Genomic DNA, 23,678 nt, shown 5'->3' on the forward strand with positions numbered 1-23,678 from the left:
AAAAAATAAAGGCCAGTGTGTTTGATGGTCCACAGATTCAGCAGCTCGTCAAAGATGAACATTTTATCAGGACAATGTCAGAGCTCCAAAAGGATGCTTGGTTGTCATTCAAAGACCTTGTCAAGGACTTTCTTGGAAATACACATGCAAACAATTACACCAAATTGCCTGGAAACTCTTGGGAGAGCTAAAAAAAAAATGCTTGGTTGCAATATCAGCAACAAGGTGCATTTTCTGCAGCCATCTTGCTAACTTCTCTGAAAATCTTGGTGCAGTCAGTGATGAGCAAGGTGAATGATTCCACCAAGATTTGAAGGTCATGGCGGGCTGGTATAATGGTAGATGAGATGTACGAGAGACTGTCCACAGATTGAACACTTCAGGAAAAGCTGTAAGTGTAAATTTTTTACCTTAACTGCTACCTAACTTTTCTACTTGCACACAATTTAACTTACAGTAACAATGTATCCTTTGTATGAACAAAATAGCTTTAAATAAACATTACATTCAGGTTAATTTTGTTGCATTATTTCCCACTGTACAGTGCATTGTGAAAGTATTTTGCCCCCCTTGAACTTTTCTACCTTTTGCCACATTTCTGGCTTCAAACATAAAGATATAAAATTCTAATTTTTTGGGGGAAGAATCAGCAACAAGTGGGACACAATCGTTCCATTTTATTGGATATTTTAAACTTAATTAACAAATTAAAAACTGAAAAGTGGGGCGTGCAATATTATTCGGCCCCCTTGAGTTGATACTTTGTAGCGCCACCTTTTGCTGTGATTACAGCTGCACGTCGCTTGGGGTATGTCTCTATCAGTTTTGCACATCGAGAGGCTGAAATTCTTGCCCATTCTTCCTTGCAGAACAGCTCGAGCTCAGTGAGGTTGGATGGAGGGCGTTTGTGAACAGCAGTTTTCAGCTCTTTCCACAGATTCTCGATTGGATTCAGGTCAACTTGTTGTTGATTCTCCCCCCCCCCCCCCCACAAAAAATTGGAATTTTATATCTTTATGTTTGAAGCCAGAAATGTGGCAAAAGGTAGAAAAGTTCAAGGGGGGGCAAATACTTTCACAATGCACTGTATATACATTTTGTATGGAGACTTTTTGGAGACAAAGGGAAGTATTATCCTGTAGCTTAAAAAGCTGTGATAGAAAAACACTGGGGTCACTTTGGATTCTGAAGCCAAGAAGTAGTCAAAAACAAGTGTTAGCTCTAACGCAATGAAAATTGTGTTCCCCAATGAATCAATGGAATTTACGGTTTCACTGTTTCCAGTCCAAATTCAAGAATCCATTAAAACAGCAGAAGAAAAAAAATAATATATTTAGACAAAAGTTCACTTCTATATAATGACAAAAAGAAAAAAAAGTTTTTAATAAACTAGTCTTCAGTAAACAATTTAATCAAACAAAATCCATTATCTTAAAAAGAGAATTGGTGAAGATATCTCCAATATTTATAGTAAATCTACTAACCTCGATTAATTTGGATATGTAAGCTGCTGTTGCTTTGTTCACACATCGGTGTTCAGGTTTTCCTTGGTGTTTGTGTCTCCGGGACGCAGCGCAGGTTCTCTCACTGTGGGTTTCATTCCTGGTTTTGGCTTGCAGACGCTGAAGCACAGTGCTGGCCTTGTGCTGACATGTGAATAAGGCCTTAGGCTGTGTTCACATGTTGCCTTTTTGCTGTATTTTTTATGCAAATTAAAAGCTACTTTTTACAGTAGCAGAAAAAGCTCTGAGATTTTAGAAATCTCATGCACACACATGTTTTGTTTTTTGTTTCTTGAAGACACCTGTGATGCTAATTAGTGGACACAACTTGATTTAACATGTCCCTTTTGTCACATTATTTTCAGGGGTACCATGATTTCTGTCCAGGCCGATTTCATCAGTTTAATGCCTGACCAATTCAACTTTCCCTTGCTGTTATTATGTTTGTAATTGTGCATTTTTTCATGAACTTTTTGTTCAGAATAGTCACTATTTTTTCAGATATAATTTTTTTTCCCATTAACCCCTTTACCCCCGAAGGTGGTTTGCACGTTAATGACCAGGCCAATTTTTACAATTCTGACCACTGTTACTTTATGAGTTAATTACTCTGGAACGCTTCAACGGATCCCCCTGATTCTGAGATTGTTTTTTCGTGACATATTGTACTTCATGATAGTGGTAAAAATTTCTTCGATATCACTTGCGTTTATTTGTGAAAAAAATCGGAAAGTTGGCGAAAATGTTGAAAATTTCACAATTTTCAAAATTTGAATTTTTATGCCCTTAAATCAGAGAGATATGTCACACAAAATAGTTAATAAATAACATTTCCCACATATCTACTTCACATCAGCACAATTTTGTAACCAATTATTTTTTTTTATTCGGGAGCTATAAGGGTTAAAAGTTGACCAGCGATTTCTCATTTTTCCAACAAAATTTGCAAAACCATTTTTTTAGGGACCACATCACATTTGAAGCGACTTTGAGGGGTCTTTATGACAGAAAATACCCAAAAGTGACACCATTCTAAAAACTGCACCCCTCAAGGTGCTCAAAACCACATTCAAGAACTTTATTAACCCTTCAGGTGCTTCACAGGAATTTTTGGAATGGGGAAGAAAAAAATGAACATTTTACTTTTTTCACAAAAATTTTACTTTAGACCCCAATTTTTTTATTTTTCCAGGGGTAACAGGAAAAAATGGACCCCAAAATTTGTTGTGTAATTTCCCCAGAGCACGCAGATGCCCCATACGTGGGGAAACACGGGAGGGCTCAGAAGGGAAGCAGCGCCATTTGACTTTTTGAATGTAAAATTTGCTTGAATAATTAGCGGACACCATGTTGCGTTTGAAGAGCCCCTGATGAGCCTAAACAGTAAAAAAAAAACACAAGTGACCCCATTTTGGAAACTACACCCCTCAGGGAACTTATCTAGATGTGTGGTGAGCACCCTGAACCCCCAGGTGCTTCACAGAAGTTTATAACATGGAGCCATGAAAATAAAATTTTCACATTTTTCCCACAAAAATGTTTTTCAGCCCCCAGTTTTGCATTTTCATAAGTGTAACAGGAGAAATTGTACCATGCAACTTGTTGTGCAATTTCTCCTGAGTAAGCTGATACCCCATATGTGGGGGAAAACCACTGTTTGGGCGCACGGCAGGGTTCGGAAGGTAAGGAGCGTCATTTGACTTTTTGAATGTAAAATTTGCTTGAATAATTAGCGGATGTGCCCCTGATGTGCCTAAACAGTGGAAACCCTCCACAAGTGACACCATTTTGGAAACTAGACCCCTCAGGGAACTTATCTAGATGTGTGGTGAGCACCCTTAACCCTCAGGTGCTTCACAGAAGTTTATAACATGGAGCCGTGGAAAAAAAAAAATCAAACTTTTTCCACAAAAATTATGTTTTAGCCCCAAATTTTTTATTTTCACAAGGGTAAGAGGAGAAAATGGAACCCAAAAGCTGTTGTGCAATTTCTCCTGAGTACGCCAATACCCCATAAGTGGGGAAAATACAGTGTTTGGGAGCAAGTCAGGGTTCAGAAGGGAAGGAGCACCGTGTGACTTTTTGAACTCAAAATTGGCTGAAATCAAGAGCGGACACCATGTCGCATTTCAGGAGCCCCTGATGCGCCTAAATAGTGGAAACCCCCCACAATTGACTCCATTTTGGAAACTAGACCCCTCAAGGATTTTATCAAGGGGTATAGTGTACATTTTGAACCCAGAGGTACGACAGAATTTGATAACATTAGGTCATCATATTGAATAAGTTGTCATTAATCTTGAGCGCAAGTGCTCGCTACTTCAGTTTGCATCGGGTACTCGGGTAGGCACCATGTATCGCAGGTGCTGGAGTGAAATGCTCGAGTCCCTGTCCTGCATGTTTCACGGTTGTTAGACACCCAAAAAAAAACAGGCGGTGATCACTCGTGCATGGCAGGCAATCCCAGCAATGTTTTTTTTGGCCATGAAGCATATGGGGCAGAGACTCGAGCATGTCACTCGAACACCCATGGTACTCAGTGCATACCAGAGCACCCGATGCAAACTCAAGTAGCGAGCACTTGCGCTAAACACTGGTCGCCAAATCGTCATCATTTTTTTTTCTTTACTTTTGAAAAAATCCCAATCCTAACCCCAACCCTAGCCCAACCCTAGCCCAACCCTAATCCTAACTCCAACCCTAACCCTAACCCTAGCCCAACCCTAACCCTAACCCCAACCCTAACCCTAACCCTAGCCCAACCCTAACCCTAACCTCAACCCTATCCCTAACCCTAGCCCAACCCTAATTCAACCCTAACCCTAGAGTTAATTTTTTTACGCCGTTCCTCGTGTGGTATATGTGATTAGACGACTTTATTCTTCGGGTCGGTGCGATTACAGAGATACCAGATTCATATGGGGTTTTTATGACTGACAGCTGTCACACACTAAAAGATGCCTTTTTTTTTTTTGCAAAGACTAGTTTTTGCATCACCATATTTTGAGAGCTATAATTTTTCCATATTTTGGCCGACAGAGTCATGTGATGGCCTGTTTTTTGCGGGACAAGCTAATGTTTTTATTGGTACCATTTTTGGGCACGTGACATTTTTTGATCGCTTTCTATTCTGATTTTTGGGAGGCAGAATAAACAAAAACCAGCAATTCCGGAATTGTTTTTATGGGGGGCTTTTTATGCCGCTCCGCGTGTGGTAAAATTGATAAGGTAGCTTTATTCTTCGGGTCAGTACGTTTACAGCGGTACCGCATTTATATAGCTTTTTTATGTTTTGGCGCTTTTACACAATAAATACTATTTTCTAGAAAAAATAATTTTTTTGAATCGCTTTATTCTGAGAGCTATAACTTTTTTATTTTTCGGATGATGGAGCAGTATGGGGGCTTGTTTTTTGCGGGACTAGATGACGTTTTCAGCGGTACAATTTTTATTTATATTCGTCTTTATGATCGCGTGTTATTCCATTTTTTGTTTGGCGGTATGATGATAAAGCATTGTTTTTTGCTTTGTATTTTATTTTTTTACCGTGTTCACTAAAGGGGTTAACTAGTGGGATAGTTTTATAGGTCAGGTCGTTCCGGACACGGCAATACCAATTATGTGTACTTTTATTGTTTTTTTGCTTTCTTTTTCATAATAAATAAATATTATGGGTTCAATATATTTTTATTTTTTGGGGATTATTTTTTTCATTTTTTATATTTTAACAATTTTTTTTTTTTTTTCACTGTACTACACATTTTTTTGATTTTACACACCCACCGCCCACTCTGGGAAAAACTCCATTCTGCACCCCGTCCTCACCAATCACACATTAACAGTTTCCATTGAACACCAAGGAACAAATACCGCCACATCATGACTAGACCACAAAGTGACCAAATAATACCACATCACATACAAGGAACAAATACCATCACACCATGACCAGACCACATATTACCACCACTTAGTGACCGAATAATACCACATACAAGAGACAAATACAGCAACACCATCACCAGACCACATATTACCATCACATAGTGACAATACTGATCATTAATAAAAAACACAATACTAATATTACCATAAATGCCATTATACACAAGAGCTCTGTACATAGTATACAGTGTATAGTGTAAGTGTACAGGTAATACAGTGATCACCAGTGACATTATACACAGGAGCTCTGTATATAGTGTAAGTGTACAGGTAATACAGTGATCACCAGTGACATTATACACAGGAGCTCTGTATATAGTGTATACTGTACAGGTAATACAGTGATCACCAGTGACATTATACTCAGGAGCTCTGTATATAGTGTATAGTGTACAGGTAATACAGTGATCACTAGTGACAGTGTACACACGAGCTCTGTATATAGTGTCAGTGTACAGATAATAAAGGGATCATCAGTGACATTATACACAGAAGCACTGTGTATAGTATGTAGTGTATAGTGTCAGTGTACGGGCAACACATCGACTCACCAGTGACTTCTTTAGTTGAAGTCCTTCATCTTCGCTTTTCTTGTTCATCCAACACAGACCGCTATCACTTCTTCCACCCAGGACTCATCTCGACAGAAAATAAGACACAGTTATCTACAGCAGTTTGCAGAGCACATTCCCCAATCTTTCCCCAACTTCTACACTACACCAGATGAAGAAAAAAGCGACGTATTGTCGCACTGCACAGTAGCAGGACCCCCTCACTGAAAGCAGTATCCTCAAAAATAAAATACATTCTGCCCCCATGTGTCTCATCATCACCATCCTGCCCCCATGTGTCTCATCACCATCCTGCCCCCATGTGTCTCATCACCATCCTGCCCCACGTGTCTCATCATCACCAGCCTGCCCCCACGTGTCTCATCACCAGCCTGCCCCCATGTGTCTCATCATCACCAGCCTGCCCCCATGTGTCTCATCACCATCCTGCCTCCATGTGTCTCATCATCACTAGCCTGCCCCCACGTGTCTCATCATCACCAGCCTGCCCCCATGTGTCTCATCATCACCATTCTGCCCCCATGTGTCTCATCACCATCCTGCACCCATGTGTCTCATCATCACTAGCCTGCCCCCATGTGTCTCATCACCATCCTGCCCCCATGTGTCTCATCATCACTAGCCTGCCCCCATGTGTCTCATCATCACCATTCTGCCCCCATTTGTCTCATCACCATCCTGCCCCCATGTGTCTCATCATCACCAGCCAGCCCCCATGTGTCTCATCATCACCAGCCTGCCCCCATGTGTCTCATCATCACCAGACTGCCCCCATGAGTCTCATCACCAGCCTGCCCCCACGTGTCTCATCACCAGCCTGCCCCCATGTGTCTCATCATCACCAGCCAGCCCCCATGTGTCTCATCATCACCATCCTGCCCCCATGTGTCTCATCACCATTCTAGCCCCATGTGTCTCATCATCACCAGCCTGCCCCCATGTGTCTCATCATCCCCAGCCTGCCCCCATGAGTCTCATCACCAGCCTGCCCCTATGTGTCTCATCATCACCAGCCTGCCCCCAGGTATCTCATCATCACCAGCCTGCCCCCACGTGTCACATCATCACCAGCATCATCACCAGCCTGCCCCCACGTGTCTCATCATCACCAGCCTGCCCCCAAGTGTCTCATCATCACCAGCCTGCCCCCACATGTCTCATCATCACTAGCCTGCCCCCATGTGTCTCATCATCACCATCCTGCCCCCATGTGTCTTATCAGCACCATCCTGCCCCCATGTGTCTTATCAGCACCATCCTGCCCCCATGTGTCTTATCACCATCCTTCCATGATGTGTCTCATCACCACCAGTCTGCCCCCATGTGTCTCATCACCACCAGCCTGCCCCCATGTGTCCCATCATCACCAGCCTGCCCCATGTGTCTCATCATCACCAGCCTGCCCCCATGTGTCTCATCACCACCAGCCTGCCCCCATGTGTCTCATCATCACCAGCCTGCCCCCATGTGTCTCATCACCACCAGCCTGCCCCCATGTGTCTCATCATCACCAGCCTGCCCCCATGTGTCTCATCACCATCCTTCCCTGATGTGTCTCATCACCACCAGCCTGCCCCCATGTGTCTCATTATCACCACCCTGCCCCCATGTGTCTCATCATCACCATCCTGCCCCAATGTGTCTCATCACCACCAGTCTGCCCCCATGTGTCTCATCATCACTAGCCTGCCCCCATGTGTCTCATCATCACCAGCCTGCCTCATGTGTCTCATCACCAGCCTGCCCCACATGTCTCATCATCACCATCCTGCCCCCATGTGTCTCATCACCATCCTAACCCCATGTGTCTCATCATCAGCAGCCTGCCCCATGTGTCTCATCATCAGCCTGCCCCCACGTGTCTCATCATCAGCCTGCCCCCATGTGTCTCATCATCACCAGCCTGCCCCCATGTGTCTCATCATCACCATCCTGCCCCCATGTGTCTCGTCTCCATTCTGCCCCCATGTCTCAGCTTTACAAAAAAGTAAAAAAAAAAAAAAAAGTTCCTCCTTACCTTGTCGCCGCTCCAGCGGCGACTCTCCTTCGTCATCTGAGGCGTGGACACCAGCCAGTCACAGGCCAGAAGTGACGTCATACGCCGGCAACGTGCGCACTGACATCAGCTGCCGGCCTGTGATTGGCTGGCAGCTGTTAACTATTGCCGTGCGGGAGCTTCCTGCACGGTAATAGATTTAAAGTGAACGGGCGTCCGAGGATGCAAGTTCAGTTCAGTGGGGCCCGGTGAGCAGGGGGGTGCCCCGTTAGGGCACCTCTGCTCACCGGGCCCCATACGCCAGCAAGGGCAGTAATGCCCTGATGGCAGCACTGCATCCCACTAATGCCCGTTCTCCTTTCCCGCGGGCAGAATACTACTCAAACAACACAGGGTGAGGGTAAAACAGCATGGAAATACTTTATTGAACCACCAACAGTGAATAACATATAGAACAGTCCTAGCCAATACACAAGATGGTGCAAATTACAGAGTCTCACCCTTCCGCTGGCTCGCTGGGATTAGAACAGCTGCAACTTCGGGGCTTCCAGGACCAATTACCCCCACCAGTGGCCGTCCGCTTTTGGCGGGAACCCACAGAGAGGAGGTAACAATAAGCTTAGGAAGCTGACAGTCCATTGAGGTGCTTGCCCAAATTTCTCCATGGGGCCAGGTGACCGGAGGGTCCCAACCTGGTCTCCCCAAACGTCTCCATGGGTTCAGTGATGGTCAACGGAGCAGATCTTTATTCTTCCAGCTAGGGCCGTGGTCCCTTAGGCTGGAATTCCTGTAGAATGTCAAATATGTGTCCCTCTTGTGGAGCCATGGTTTCCTGGCTGCTGTTTGTAGGTCAAGGGGAAGGTGCGATGAAATTAACGCTCATTGTTTGAGTATTTAATCAATCTGCAAAGTTTGGCCTTCACTGTTTTGCAGGTCAACAAGCTACATGTATTTATAGTCCATATAACAAAGGCAGTTGATCCAGCACTTCCAATAAAACGTGTATTTTTATTTAGAAAAATTCATCCATAAAAAGGTATATAGTTCCATAAAAAATCCACATAAATTAATGGAAAAGTATATCATCTAAGGAAATAGTCCCAAGGGAGATGCATTCAAGATGTTGGTTGACGCGTCTCGAAGTGATACTTCTTATTCATAACCTTTTTTTTTTTTCTTTACATGGATTTATACAATGGGTAATCAAAATATTAGCAAACATTGATTGTTCAATGACCCTGCATCCCTGTCCTCCAAAGATAGCAACACAATCACCTGTGGGAGCTGATATAATAGATAAACAGTCATTCAATAATTCACAAACAATCGATTCAAGAGTCAACGTTCAGACAATAGTCTAGGTCTCCTGGCCTACTGAAAATATACGTCATAATTAAAATTAAATGCTGTGTCGTCATAGTTACATACGTGCTTCCAATTGTCATCATCATGATTTACTCGCTCTGGATAGGCTGCTAAGGGTTTTAAGTTGTCTCTAGTTTTACCTTTGTAAGGGGCAGCTACATGCCAGAAACACGTCAGCTATTTTCTATGGAGTATACGCAATAATAGGATATGCTGTTTTTTTTCAATCAAGATGGAATAAATTTGGATGCTTTTATACAAGGAATGGGGACGTGCAATTTTGTCTACCTTTTTCATTAATCCAGTTAATGGTCGGCAACTTTAAATCGAACACCGCATACTCTGAGACCAGCTTCTTTCAATATCAGCAGGCGACAGGATTACAAACGTGGTAAGCCCTGATCTTTTCATGGTCTTGTCTTTCCTCCTTAGTATTGTGCCTGAATACTCCAAACCAGTGAACTTTGAAAACTTCTGCTTTGAAAACTACAGCAACACCTCCTGTTCAGGATACTGCAGGGAATAGAAGTAATATACAAAGCACCATTACACCAGTCCTGACTATACAGATTATTCCATACCCCCTTCACTGACATGGGTGATGGGATGGATAAATGAATGGACGGACGCAGAGAGATCTGAATGTAAAGAATCTCTGCACTAATAGTATAATGAAGACAACATAATTAACAGGCAATGCCTTATACCAAAGACAACTGCTTAAAGGCAGCAACCTGATTAAATTGCTATACCTTGTAGGAAAATTATGTAAAATTATGTCTGCATCACAGGTCAAATAATAAAAATAAGGTTACTTAATAGAATAAAATATACATAGCAAACTAAGGTGAGAGATACTAAGTAAACTGGCACTCACCATATGTAATATGAAAGTGCAGTGTGTGTCCATATGAAGAAAGATATGTAGTAATTGTCCCGTGGTTATAGCAAATAGATTCTTTCAGTCTTTGGTGTATGGCATTGCCTATTAAGCAGTTGTCTTTTGTATTTGGCATTGCCTTTTTAAGCAGTTGTCTTCATTATACTAATCAACCAGAGATTCTTTGCTTTATACTGGTCATTGTTATAATATTGTGGATGGGCAAAACCTTAATTTATCTCCAGCAGCAATGTGTCATCTTGAGTTATTTGATTGGGGGTGCTGGTGTACTCACTTTAGATATTAGTGAGAGATCTGACTGTATTCACATTATAAAAGGAATACAGCAGGGTGTATATAAGGTACACAGGGTATACAGCAGTGTGTGTGACGCGCCCCCTGGGCCGTGTGTGCGTGGGGGGATACCCGGAACCGGACCTTTTTGTGGATGCTGGGGGTTGTAGTCCTTGCGTGGCGGGGACCCGGTCCCGTGGCTCAGGGTGGTCAACCCAAATGGCAGTCTATTTATAGGGTTTTGTGATTAAATGTCTGACTACGCCATCCGTGGATTGCGGTCAGAGTGAACCGCCGCTGCATGGTAAACCACTGAGGCTGGTGTTGTGGGTGCAGCAGAGCGTAGCATAACTCCCCACGGGAGGAGTATAGCCTCAGGGCAGTAAATAGGGATGTTGGTGGTGATGGTGCGCGGGAGCAGCAGTAACCACACGGAGTCTGTCATGCAATTCAGGGTCTTTACTGTTGGTGGTATTAAGGGACCCGTCCGGAATACAGGTTAACAATGGAGGCCTGGTCAGTCTGAGAGCAACTGGGAAATCCCGCTGGTCAGGGGGAGTTTGTAGGCCTACCGTGCTGACTTCACTCTTTCTTGGCTATCCCGCTGTAGCGTAGTGGTAGCCCACGTGTCTGAGTGTACCGTGTTGTTCTCACCCGTATGACTGGCGACTCGGGCCTTCCATACTTCTCACCCCTCCGGGGCAGTAGTGGTCCCTCTCGTGTGGCTGAGCCTCCGGGCTTCCTTGGGCCAGAGGACTTGAAGTCCCCTGCGTGGTGGTTTTCTGCTGCTGGGCTTATAACCCTCACAGCCTCGGACTCCAGTGTCCGGCTTTGTAAGTCTCTTGCCAGGATGAGCTCTGCTAGCTCCCCTCCTGGCCTCGTGTTCATCCTCTGCCTACAGGGACTCCTCAGCCTGCTGCTGACCTGTTCCTATCTGCAACTTCACTGGAACCTGGTCTGGAACTTCTCTCTCTAACCCCGCCCCAGATCCAGTTTTTTAAAGGGCAGGTTTCTCCCCTCCCTGGACTGAGGCAGGAGGTGCTGCATGCTTATTGTCCCCAACCAGGGAACCTCCCACCTGCTCTCAGACATGACATTGCTGCCACTGTGGTGACAGACCTGGGGTGCCACATTCCCCCCTAATGAAATTTAGTACTCCGGGACTAAACACATTTTGCAAAAACACAACAGGTAATAACAATACAGTAACATATATACAAGAAGTTTAGTCTTTTTAGGTCACGGCGCTCCCATAACCAGGTGTCCTTGTCACCCATGCTGCACTTTGAGGGGCCCGTCCCAAACCCTCCACGTAGGCCCTGGGGTGGCTACAGGGCTTTGATGATCCGGAGTTGGACCACGTGTTCAGCCACCTCCACGGGTTTTGTGTTCTGTGGTCGTCTTCAAAAGAGGGCACCTTACCAGGTGCAACTATGTACAAGGTACAGTTCCGGCTATTCATTGTCCATAACCTGTTAGTTCATTGAACTAGAAAAACATAATTAATAACCAGGTAACACAAATATTAACCATTTCCAACTTTTGCATCTATACAGGTAAATACGACATATTAGATTCTCCAGCGAGCGGGTACCTGACCTTTAGTGCTCCTGTTGGACCTACGTAACCCACTGTCTGGTGGTACTCTACTCGGGTCCCCTGTTTCCACCCCCTGTGTACTGGGTGTGCTCGTGTCTGCACTAGAGGTGTTTGGAGATGTTACGGGTAGGTTGGGCAGCTTTCTGCGCACTCTTTGGCTCACCACGGCCATGGCAGGTTCACTACTAGCAGAGGGTTGATTCTCCTGAGCTGCTGGTATGTACTCTTCTGCCTCCGGGGCCACTTGCTCTTCCAACACTACTTGCTCTTCTGCAGGCCCTAGAGGGGCTGGCTGGAGAAAGGTAAGGACGGGTACCACTATAGCGTTGTTGATTTGTGTCCAGGACTGGGGAAATTTTCTGAGCACTGTACTGACCATTTCTTCCCTTTCCTCTGCGGGTTGAGGACTATCTTGGTCTTCATCAGCGCTTTGCAGCTGCTCGGGACACTTCTTCAGGTGGTCTCTGGAGACAGTGGCTGTGGTCTCTCCTCCATCCTTACTGATAACACATACCTTTGGGTTTTCATGGCTTGAGGGCAGTACGGTGTACGGGTCTTTCTCCCACTGGTCATCCAACTTGTGGAGCCGTCTCTTCCTCTTCAAGACCTGCTCTCCAGGTGCCAGGGGAGCAGCAGGAGCATGCTGGTTGCAATTCCTTTCTTGCCTCTCTCTTGCTTGAGACAGACTTCGCTCCACACTCTCCTGTACTTTCCGGTACTGCTGCTGTCGTTCTGTGTCCCAGTCTGCTTCTGGCGAGGTGTCCTCGGGTGTCAGGACTCCCATCTCCAGGTCAATTGGCAGCTTAACAGGTCTTGCTCTCATTAGGTAAGCCGGGGTGCAGTTGGTAGAACCCACTGGGATATGGTTATACAAGTCCACCAGATCCGACAGTTTCTCAGGCCACAGGCTGCGTTCCTCCAGGGGTAATGTCTTGAGCAGATCTAGTACTACCTGGTTCATTTTCTCACACATCCCGCTGGTTTGGGGGTGGTAAGGCGTTGTCCTTATCTTCTTGCAGCCATACAGGTTGCAGAATTCCTGGAAGACTTCAGCCTCATACGCTGGACTTTGATCAGTCAACACTTGCTCTGGATACCCGTGTGGGCGGCAGAAATGCTGCTGAAAGGCTCTGGCGGCCGTCTGAGCTGTTAAGTCTTTGACAGGGACCACAACTAGGAACCGGGAGTAGTGATCTACGATTGTGAGGGCGTAGACGTATCCCGATCTGCTTGGAGCCAGCTTTACGTGATCCAAGGCCATCAGTTCAAGGGGCTGCTTTGTGATGATGGGCCGCAGGGGAGTCTTCTGGCTGGCGCGGTCCTTCCTCCTTAGGTTGCACGGGCCACAGTCTCTGCACCAACTCTCTATAGCCCCTCTCATGCCTACCCAGAAGAACCGCTCACGCAACAGGAACTCCAGCTTCTTCCATCCAAAGTGCCCTGCTCCGTCATGGTATGCTTCTAGGACCATAGCCGCATCCCGCCTTGGGACCACTACCTGCCAGGTCAGCTCATGTGTTCAAGAGTTGACGGTTCTGCGGCACAGCCTCCCCTCGTAGAGAAACAGCTTGCTCCTCTCCTTCCACAGCTGTTTGGCCTCTTCTGCAGCATCTGGATCAAGGTGGGCATCAGCCTGGGTCAGCATCTCTTTTACCAGGCGGATTGTGGGGTCACTATCTTGTGTCTCTGCCCAGCCGTGGTGGGGTAAGGGATTGAACGTAGCGGTGGCAGAGCACCTCTCCTTTACGCAGTGGGAACACTGGGTGATCCCATGACGGTGGAATGCAGGGAGTTCAATTTCTTCCAGTTCTTCTGGATCCTCTCCCCCATCCTGCAAGTGAGGCATTCTGGACAATGTATCTGCGTTGGCATTTGCGCGCCCTGTCCAGTATTTGATAGTAAATTCATAATTGGACAGCCGGGCCATCCATCTCTGCTCTAGGGCACCAAGTCTTGCAGTGTCCAGGTGTGTCAACGGGTTGTTGTCCGTGTACACAGTGAACTTAGAAGAAGCCAGGTAATGCTTGAAGCGTTCGGTGACTGCCCACACCACTTCCAGGAACTCTAGCTTGAAGGAGCTATAATTCTCAGGGTTTATCTCTGTGGGTCTCAGCTTTCTGCTAGCATAAGCAATTACCCTTTCTCTGCCCTGCTGGATCTGGGACAGTACGGCTCCTAGCCCGATGTTACTGGCGTCGGTGTGGAGGTTAAAAGGCTGGCTGTAATCAGGGTAGGCCAGGATCTCATCCCCCGTGAGGGCCATCTTCAGCTGGCGGAAATACTCCTCCTCCAGCTTGTCCCATTTAAAGGGCGGCTTCTGACTTTTAGTCTTTGACTGACCTAACAGGAGGTCCTGCATAGGGGCTGCCATTTTGGTGAACCCGGAGATGAATCTTCGGTAGTAGCCTACCAACCCGAGGAACTGCCGCACTTCCTTTATGCTGGAGGGTCTTGGCCAGTCCTTAATCACCGTGATCTTGTCAGGGTCTGGGGCTACTCCGTCAGCACTCACCACGTGTCCCAGGTACTGTACTTTTGACTTCAGTAGATGACACTTGGAGGGTTTCACCTTTAGGCCGAAGCCTGCCAGGGCATAAAACACCTCTGCCAGGTGCTTTAGATGGTCCTCATAGGTCTTGGAATACACGATGACATCGTCCAGGTAGAGTAGGACCGTCTCGAAATTTCTGTGCCCCAGACAGCACTCCATCAGCCTCTGGAAGGTCCCTGGTGCGTTGCATAGTCCGAACGGCATATAGTTGAATTCACTGAGACCCATCGGGGTGGTGAAGGTGGTCTTCACCTTGTCTCACTCTGCTATAGGAACCTACCAGTACCCGCTAGTGAGATCCAAAGTAGAGAAGAAGTTAGCAGATTTTAATGCAGCCAAAGACTCCTCTATCCTAGGTAACGGGTATGCATCTTTGTGTGTTATTCTGTTGACCTTTCTATAATCTACACACATCCTCATTGTGCCATCTTTCTTTTTCACAAGAACTAGAGGAGCTGCCCAGGGGCTACAGCTATACCTGATCACCCCAGCCTCCTTCATTTCTCGTAACATACCCTTGGCATTCTGATAGTGTGCAGGGGGTACAGGCCGGTATCTCTCTTTTATGGGTGGATGGTCTCCTGTGGGGATTTGGTGTTCTACCTCCTTTACTTGCCCAAAGTCTAGCGGGTGTTTGCTAAAGACTCTTTCATACTCCTGAACCACCCAGTAGACTCCCTGTTTCTGGTGTGGGGGAGTGGAGTCAGTGCCCACGTGCAGCTTCTGGCACCAGTCCTCCATTTGTTTTTTAGAGCCGTTACCTTCCTCTGGGGGAGATGGAGGCAAGGGTTCTACGGCCTTTACAGAGTTTTGGTTAATGGTGAACAATTTGGCCAGAGTGGCATACCAGGGCAAGTGTACTTCTCTTTTCCCAATATTTAGGATGCGGACGGGTACCCTCCCATGGCGGACATCAACCACCCCCCGTGCTGTCAAAATGGTGGGCCTGCTGTCTGAGTAAACGGGCTCTACCATAGCTTGGTAGTCTCTACCTCTTAACCCGATTGCAGTCCGGCACCAGATCATCATTTCGCTTTTTGGGGGCATGGCGATAGGGAATGGGTCACTCATCCTAACGCTACCAATCTTACCACCAGACAGTTCTACCTGTTGCCGCTTCATCAGGGCTCTGATCTCCTTTTGTAAGACACGCTGCTGGCTGGAGCTGGCATTCATTGCAACCTGCTGTAATATACCAATTATCTCTGAAAGACAATTTTCAATAATGTTAGTACCCAAGGTTGTTTTAGGGTGACTTTCACGACGGTCAATGTCCACAATAATCAGTCCTTGCGCCGGCAGTTCGACTTTACCAATTTTGATGGTCACCTCCTTAAACCCCACCTGCGGCACGGGCTGACCCGTCATTATCTGGGTAGCAGGTAATATCCGTGTCATCCCAGTACCGCTTGAAAAGTACATAGGGGATGGTGGTTACCTGTGACCCGGTGTCCAACAGTGCACTCATGGGAATACCATCCATTACCACAGGCAAGACCGGTCATCCCCCCACATACTTGTCACGCCAGTTTGACGGGCCTGATGATCTTACACCTGGGGGTTAGCCCTCTGCCCCAGATTGGGTTCATTTAAACTACAGTACCTCGCAATATGTCCTGGCTAGCTGCAGCGGCGGCAGATGGGTTGTCCATCCTGGTCTTAGTGGTCCGTTGGCTTCCCTCTGGACGACGGGATCCTCTTCTGTTGGCGCCATGGGACGTCCTCCGGACTGGTAGCCAGCTGGATCTTTCCTGGAGAGGATACCTGTAACGACTGCACAGTTCTGGTTAGTGCGGCAACGCTTTTGGTCAATTCTTGGACCTGATGGTGCAGGTCTGTAGGCGGGGTATTATTCGTAGTCTGTGCATTGGCTCCTGCAGGTTCTGTAGACTGGGGTGCCGCCTCCTGGTAATAAGTGATAGCAGGGCGCCTGGAGGCCGCAACGCCACCGGGTGCCGGTTCTCGGAGTACCCGGATGGCTCTGTCCTTAAACTGTGCAAAGTCTAACTCAGGGTTCTGCAGGGCCATCAGGCGTAACTGGGTTCGGTGGGCGCTAGACAGCAGACCCTCAATGAATTGTTCAGTCAGCAGTTTATCTGCATTCCTCACACTGTCAGGGTCTGCCTGCTTAATGTCTTTCAGGGCCTCTTGCAAATTCAAAGCATAGTCTCTTATACTGTCTTGGGCCTGCTGCTTGCACCCATAAAATCTCATTTTGATCTCTGCTGAGGTGCGGGTATCAAAAGTGTCCTTTAGACAGGCTAAAATCTCCTTCACGGTCCCCTTGTCCCTGGCTGACCAGGACTTAACTTCTCGTTGGGCTGCGCCGGTTAACTGGTCTATCAGTATGCTCACTTTTTGTTCCTCCGTCAGGGGGTATACTTTGAATAGGCTGTACAGTCTCTCTTTAAAGTCTTTAAAGTCGCTCAGAGTATGCGACTCCCCTGAGTACTGGGGCAACCAGGCCGCTCCGGGGATGTAAGGCATCGTGAACGGCATTACTGCGGCAGCGGCCGCGCTGGCGGTGACAGTTCCCTCCGCTTCCGACATCTTCTTCCCCCCCTAATCAACCATGGCCTACCTTCCGTTGCTTTTCTTCTGTAGGCCGCTGCTCCGCAGACGACCGTCGGGGTTGAGGACCTTGCGGCGCGTCCTGGTGACGTCAGGACCTTGCACAGCGTCCGTGCGTAAGGCGGGGCTCCAGTTCTCGTGCGCTTTCGTTGTCCACGCCCCTCTTCTTCCCGCGCAGTGTCCCAAAGATGGCGCCCGATGGCGGGAAAATGGCTGCGGATGGCGGGAAACGGCTGCGGATGACGGGAAACTCCACCAAGGTAAGTATTACAGTCTTTCTTCAGGCACGCAGTACCCGTTGGTGGCGGGCACGAAATCCCGCCGAGTACGCCAAAGTTGACGCGCCCCCTGGGCCGTGTGTGTGTGTGTGGATACCCGGAACCGGACCTTTTTGTTGATGCTGGAGGCTGTAGTCCTTGCGTGGCCGGGACCCGGTCCCGTGGCTCAGGGTGGTCAACCCAAATGGCAGTCTATTTATAGAGTTTTGTGATTAAATGTCCGACTACGCCACCCGTGGATTGCGGTCAGAGTGAACCGCCGCTGCATGGTAGACCACTGAGGCTGGTGTTGTGGGTGCAGCTGAGCATAGTATAACTCCCCACGGGAGGAGTATAGCCTCAGGGCAGTAAATAGGGATGTTGGTGGTGATGGTACGCGGGAGCAGCAGTAACCACACGGACTCTGTCATGCCATTCAGGGTCTTTACTGTTGGTGGTATTAAGGGACCCATCTGGAATACAGGTTAACAATGGAGGCCTGGTCAGTCTGAGAGCAACTGGGAAATCCCGCTGGTCAGGGGGAGTTTGTAGGCCTACCGTGCTGACTTCACTCTTTCTTGGCTATCCCGCTGTAGTGTAGTGGTAGCCCACGTCTCTGAGTGTACCGTGTTGTTCTCACCCGTATGACTGGCGACTCGGGCCTTCCGTGCTTCTCACCTCTCCGGGGCAGTAGTGGTCCCTCTCGGGGGCTGAGCCTCCGGGCTTCCTTGGGCCAGAGGACTTGAAGTCCCCTGCGTGGTGGTTTTCTGCTGCTGGGCTTATAACCCTCACAGCCTCGGACTCCAGTGTCCAGCTTTGTAAGTCTCTAGCCAGGATGAGCTCTGCTAGTTGCCCTCCTGGCCTCGTGTTCCTCCTTTGCCTACAGGGACTCCTCAGCCTGCTGCTGACCTGTCCCTATCTGCAACTTGTCTGGAACTTGTCTCTGGCTGGTCTCTCTAACCCTGCCCCAGATCCAGTTTATAAAGGGCAGGTTTCTCCCCTCCCTGGACTGAGGCAGGAGGTGCTGCATGCTAATTGTCCCCAGCCAGGGAACCTCCCACCTGCTCTCAGACATGACATTGCTGCCACTGTGGCGACCAGACCTGGGGTGCCACATGTGTACATGTATACACACCATACTGTAGACATACAGATAGGAGAGAAGTGGGTCTGCAAGAAGAACTGGCAGCATTCACAGAAAAAGAGTGAGCTCTGCTGAGTGCAGCCCCGCCCACCTTTACAGCAAGCCCTGCCCATTCACGTGACAAGTCACACCCACATAGCAAGCCCCGCCCACCCCTTCAGTTTCCAGAGCCCGGAAGTGAGGGAGAATCTGAGGTGACATCACAGGAAACCAAAAACATTCTCAGCCAGAAGATCATGTGACCAGGAGAGCAGCTCAGGTTACAGCAGGATTTGATAAAGCGAGGGATATAGTGAAGTACTTGTATATGGCAGTTAGTTCCCGTGAAAAGGAGATGTAGAGTAGTGGCCAAGCCCTTTAATTTTAAGATCTGCTATGGTCTTTTGTGAAACCATAGAATTCAAAGAGAATGTACTTAGTTTTTCTCATGACTGTACATTGCAGTCTACACTACATCTGTATGCAGTAAAAGTTTCTTAGCTCCCTCTAGTGGTGGTTTTCCCAGAATTTATTCTTCTAACCATACATCTATGTAGCATGTTTGGAGCTTTGTGTAGGAGGAGATAGAGCTCTGACTCCATAACGATACATAAAAACAAGACATCAGCCCTTAAACATGACATTGTGGTAAATCGTAACAATTCAGGATTCCGGATACATTATTGAGTGTCTGCTACTTTCCTCCTTCCCAAAAATATTTATGTGGATGAATTTCTTTTCTACAGATGCTCGGGGTTGGTATCACGTCACTGATGATTCTGCTGTCTCTCTGGCTGGAAAACTGTTGTTGTGGCATCTCAACATTTTACTATCGTAAAAAATATGAAAGAAAAATGCTGGAAGACATTGAGGAAGCGCTAAGATCCAAAGCACAAACCATGCAAAAAGAAATTATACAAGACTATGTGCAAATGGTTCCAGTTGATCAATTTAGCCCAGAACAAGCAACATGGTTCGAGAAGCTGGAAAATATTGTACATAGAGAGAAAAACATGATGGAGGAAAAATTCCAATACAACTTAATAATCTCAGAGGAAGAAAAAAAACAAGCAGCAAAAAGACGTGAAGCAAAAAACGCAAAAGATAAAGCTGCAGAACTAGTAGCAAAACAACGTGAGTCAGAGCTAGCAGCAGCAGAGCTAGCAAGAGAAGAAGCAGCAGAGCAAGCAAGAGAAGAAGCAGCAGAGCAAGCAAGAGAAGAAGCAGCAGAGCACGAAAGAGAAGAAGCAGCAGTGCAAGCAAGAGGAGAAGCAGCAGAGCACGAAAGAGAAGAAGCAGCAGAGCAAGAAAGAGAAGAAGCAGCAGAGCACAAAATAGAAGCAGCAAATAGATGCGGAGCAGAAGGATCTAATAATATTCCAGAGGGGCAGGACAATAACAGCAATGGAGAGCAAATGATCTTAAGGAGGTTATCCATTTCCCTGACTCCGTTACTAGTTTTGCCATAAATGCTTAAGGATAATGCCCCTAAATAACCGCATATACCTTTCCTGACAAGTTTCATGTTTTATGCCTTTTTACTTTACTTCATGTACCCAGGCACCAGCTCTGTTGTTATAGTGTTCACTTTTTCTTCATAATCCTCTGCTCGCTTATTACTACTTTTACCCATCATTTCTAGTGCTGGGTTGCAAGCCAGCAGTGAGCACAGATTTGCAACTCTGCCTACACCTCTCCCACTCCTTCTCCAGAGACACACACACCCCCAGGACCACCTCCTGTACAGGAAACTGCAGGGACTAGAAGTCAGGCACAAAGCACCATGAAACCAGCCCTGACAATAAAGATTATCCCATACTCCCCCTCACAGACATGGATGATGGGATGGATGGATGGATGAGATGGATACACAGTGAGGTCCAGAAATATTTGGTCAGTGACACAGGTTTTGTCATTTTAGCCATTTACCAAAACATAATCCAGATCCAGTTGTACAATCAATATGGGCTTAAAGTGCCAACACTCAACTTTAATTTGAGGATTTTCACGTCCTAATTGGAGTAAGGGTTTAGCAATTACAGCTCTAAACCTCTTCTTAAAAGGACTAAAAGTAATTGAACAATTATATCAAAAGCTCTGCATCAATTAAGCAGATAAAAGGTCTGCAGTTGATTCCAAGTGTGACATTTGCATTTGGAAGCTGTTGCTGTGAACTCACAAAATGCGGTCAAAGTGGCTCTCAATGGAAGAGAAACAGACCATCATTAGGCTGGAAAAAAGAAAAGTCCATCAGAGAGACAGCAGAAATGTTAGGAGCGGCCAAATCAATGGTTTGCTATATTCTGCAAAAAAAACAAAAAAGAGCGCACCGATGAGATTGGGAACTCAAAACGGCCTGGACGTTCACGGAAGAAAACAGTGGTGGTGATCGCAGAATCCTTTTCATGGTGAAGTAAAACCCCTTCTCAACACCCCCCCCCCCCTCCCAAGTAAAGAACTCTCAGTATCTAAGTCTACCATAAAGAGAGGACTTCATGAGAACAAATACCGAGGGTTCATCACAAGGTGCAAACCATTAATCAGCCTGAAAAATAGAAAGGTCAGATTAGTCTTGGCCAAAAAAAATCTAAAGAAGCCGACCAGTTCTGGAAAAGTAAAACTAAGATCAACCTGTACCAGAATAATGGGAAGAAGAAAGTATGGAGAAGGCTTGGAACAGCTCATGAACCTCGGAACATCCTCGGTAACACATGGTGGAGGCGGTGTGATGGCGCGGGAATGCAAGGCTTCCATTGGCACTTGGTCACTAGTGGTTATTGATGATGTGACTGATGGCAGAAGCAGCCGAATGAATCCTGTGTGTACAGGGCGCGACTTTCTGCTCAGATTCAACCAAATGCAGCAAGATTGATTGGACGGAGCTTTACAGCAAAGATGGACAATGACCCAAAACATCCTGCGAAAGTAAAAGAAGTTGAATATTCTGCAATGGCTGAGACATCACCAAATCTCAGCCCATTGAGCAGCATTTCACAGGCGTAAGACAAAACTGAAGGCAGAAAGAGCCGCAAAGAAGTGAGAACTGAAGTCAGCTGCAGAAAAGGCGGCAAAGCCTCGCGATGGTGACGTCTATGGCCCCAGACTTCAGGCCGTCATTGCTACAAAGGGTTAAACATGAACATTTTATTTATGGTAAAGTTAATTTGTCCAATTACTTTTGAGCTCCTGAAATGACAAGGCTTTGTAGAAAAATGGTTGCAATTCCTAAACATTTCACAGGATATTTTTTGTTCAACTCCTATAATTAAACCTGAAAGTCTACACTTCAATTGCATCTCAGATGTTTTATTATACATCCAAAATAGCAGCCTACAGAGCTGAAATCACGAAGATTCGCTCACTTGCCAAATATTTCTGGACCCAACTGTATATACACACCGCTGTATGCATATAGATAGGAGAAAGCTTGGTCTGCAGGGAGGGGCTGGCAGCTAGTGATGTGTAGGTCGCAAATGATCCGACACAAAAGAGCCGGCTCCCTGCTGTGAATGATGGGAGCTGGCACCCCAGTGAGAGCCACTAACTTCAGGGAATGGCTCTCATTCCGCCCATCTGAACAAAACCCTGCCCATTCTTCAATTTAATTGTCTGGTTGTGAGTGGGCGGAGTTTCATTCATGGGTGGGCGGAGTTTCGGCAGCATCTATATCATCTTAAATATGTGTTCACCTACGGTGAACACATATTTAATAGGGATCCATTTAGGATCCAAAAGACCCAGCTCTTTTTCGTGAGCGGAGCCAGAAGAGCCAGATCACCAAAAATAGCCGGACTGAACATCACTATTGGCAGCATTCACAGAAACAGAGTGAGCTCTGCTGAACACAAGAGTGAGCTCTGCTGAACACAAGAGTGAGCTCTGCTGAACATAAGAGTGAGCTCTGCTGAACACAAAGACGCTCATCCTTGTGGCAATCCACACCCACCCATCAGCTTCCAGAGCCCGGGCATAAGGGGGAACCTGAGGTGACATCACAGGAAGCAGCAGATTCTCGGGGGCCGGAGATTATATGACCAGGCGAGCAGCTCAGGAGACAGCAGGATGTGACAAAGTGAGGGATTTGGTACAATACTTATTTATAGGAGTTAGTTCACATGATAGGGACATGTAAAGTAGTGGCCAACCCCTTAATGGTTTCTAATTGAGCCCAAATCCCTCAATGTTGCAAACTGAAGCCCGAACATTTGTGCTCTGCAGATTTGTCACATGCTCCTTTTTAAACCAGATTCGGAAACTTTTGCACTGCAGGAATCCACTAGAGGATGTTCACACGTGGCAAATTTGTTAGGTTATACCTGCGGCAGCGGCATAGATTTCTGCAGCCCCATTGAGATGGACAGGGTAGATGCAAACATTTTTTGTAAAACAAACCACTTGCATGTAAATGTGCCTTTATGCCAAAGTCAGACAAGCGAGGTAGTGACGCCATCATGTCACAGTTGATGCATTAAAAAAACTGTATGCAGTTGACCTTTATATAGTTTTTGCATAGAAATGCAGGCTATGACAGTGCGCCTTTATTACTACATGACACAAATTCTATAAAGTTAATTTAATCAACATGGGACACCGGGGGTAATAACCTGACAGCACGTTCTTCTATACAAAAGCTGAATATAAAAATGAGTGGAAAAGTTGCAGATTTTCCTACCAGCTTTCCATGAGAAACTTCCTCACCAAGATGCAGGAGCTGCAACTGGATTATAAATGGACACGTGGTGTGGGGGGGGGGGGCTTTTATATCTTACAACACATTCATTTCTGTTGGGGGTTGATTGCTGATTTTCCGCACTATGTTCTATAGACAGGTCAAAATTTGCAGCAAACTCCATATAGCAAAAATTTCAATAAAAGAAAACAAACACTCTTTGTCAAGTTTAAAATAAAATTGATTTGTTGACTTTCACCGTCCCTGGTTCTCCCGAGGTTCCCCATGTGACTGTTGCAGCCAATCACAGGCTCATCGCGGGAGGCTGAACTCTACAAGACGGCACAGGACCAG

General features: G+C 46.5%; 1 protein-coding gene across 1 annotated transcript in view; it reads left to right on the forward strand.

Annotated features, from left to right (window-relative positions):
* The window catches only part of LOC141157602 (uncharacterized), a 39,494-nt gene extending 16,115 nt beyond the window's left edge, over positions 1-23,379 (forward strand). Inside the window, exon 2 of the mRNA XM_073645070.1 lies at positions 19,402-23,379. Within this exon, the coding sequence (XP_073501171.1) occupies positions 19,402-20,124 (723 nt within the window). The 3' untranslated portion in view covers positions 20,125-23,379. The remainder of the gene's footprint in view (positions 1-19,401) is intronic.
* The last annotated feature ends 299 nt before the right edge of the window (positions 23,380-23,678 follow it).

Source organism: Phyllobates terribilis, unplaced genomic scaffold, assembly GCF_046119375.1.
Source record: "Phyllobates terribilis strain yellow unplaced genomic scaffold, ASM4611937v1 Scaffold_8__6_contigs__length_399053987, whole genome shotgun sequence".
In the NCBI taxonomy this organism is placed as follows: Eukaryota; Metazoa; Chordata; class Amphibia; order Anura; family Dendrobatidae; genus Phyllobates; species Phyllobates terribilis.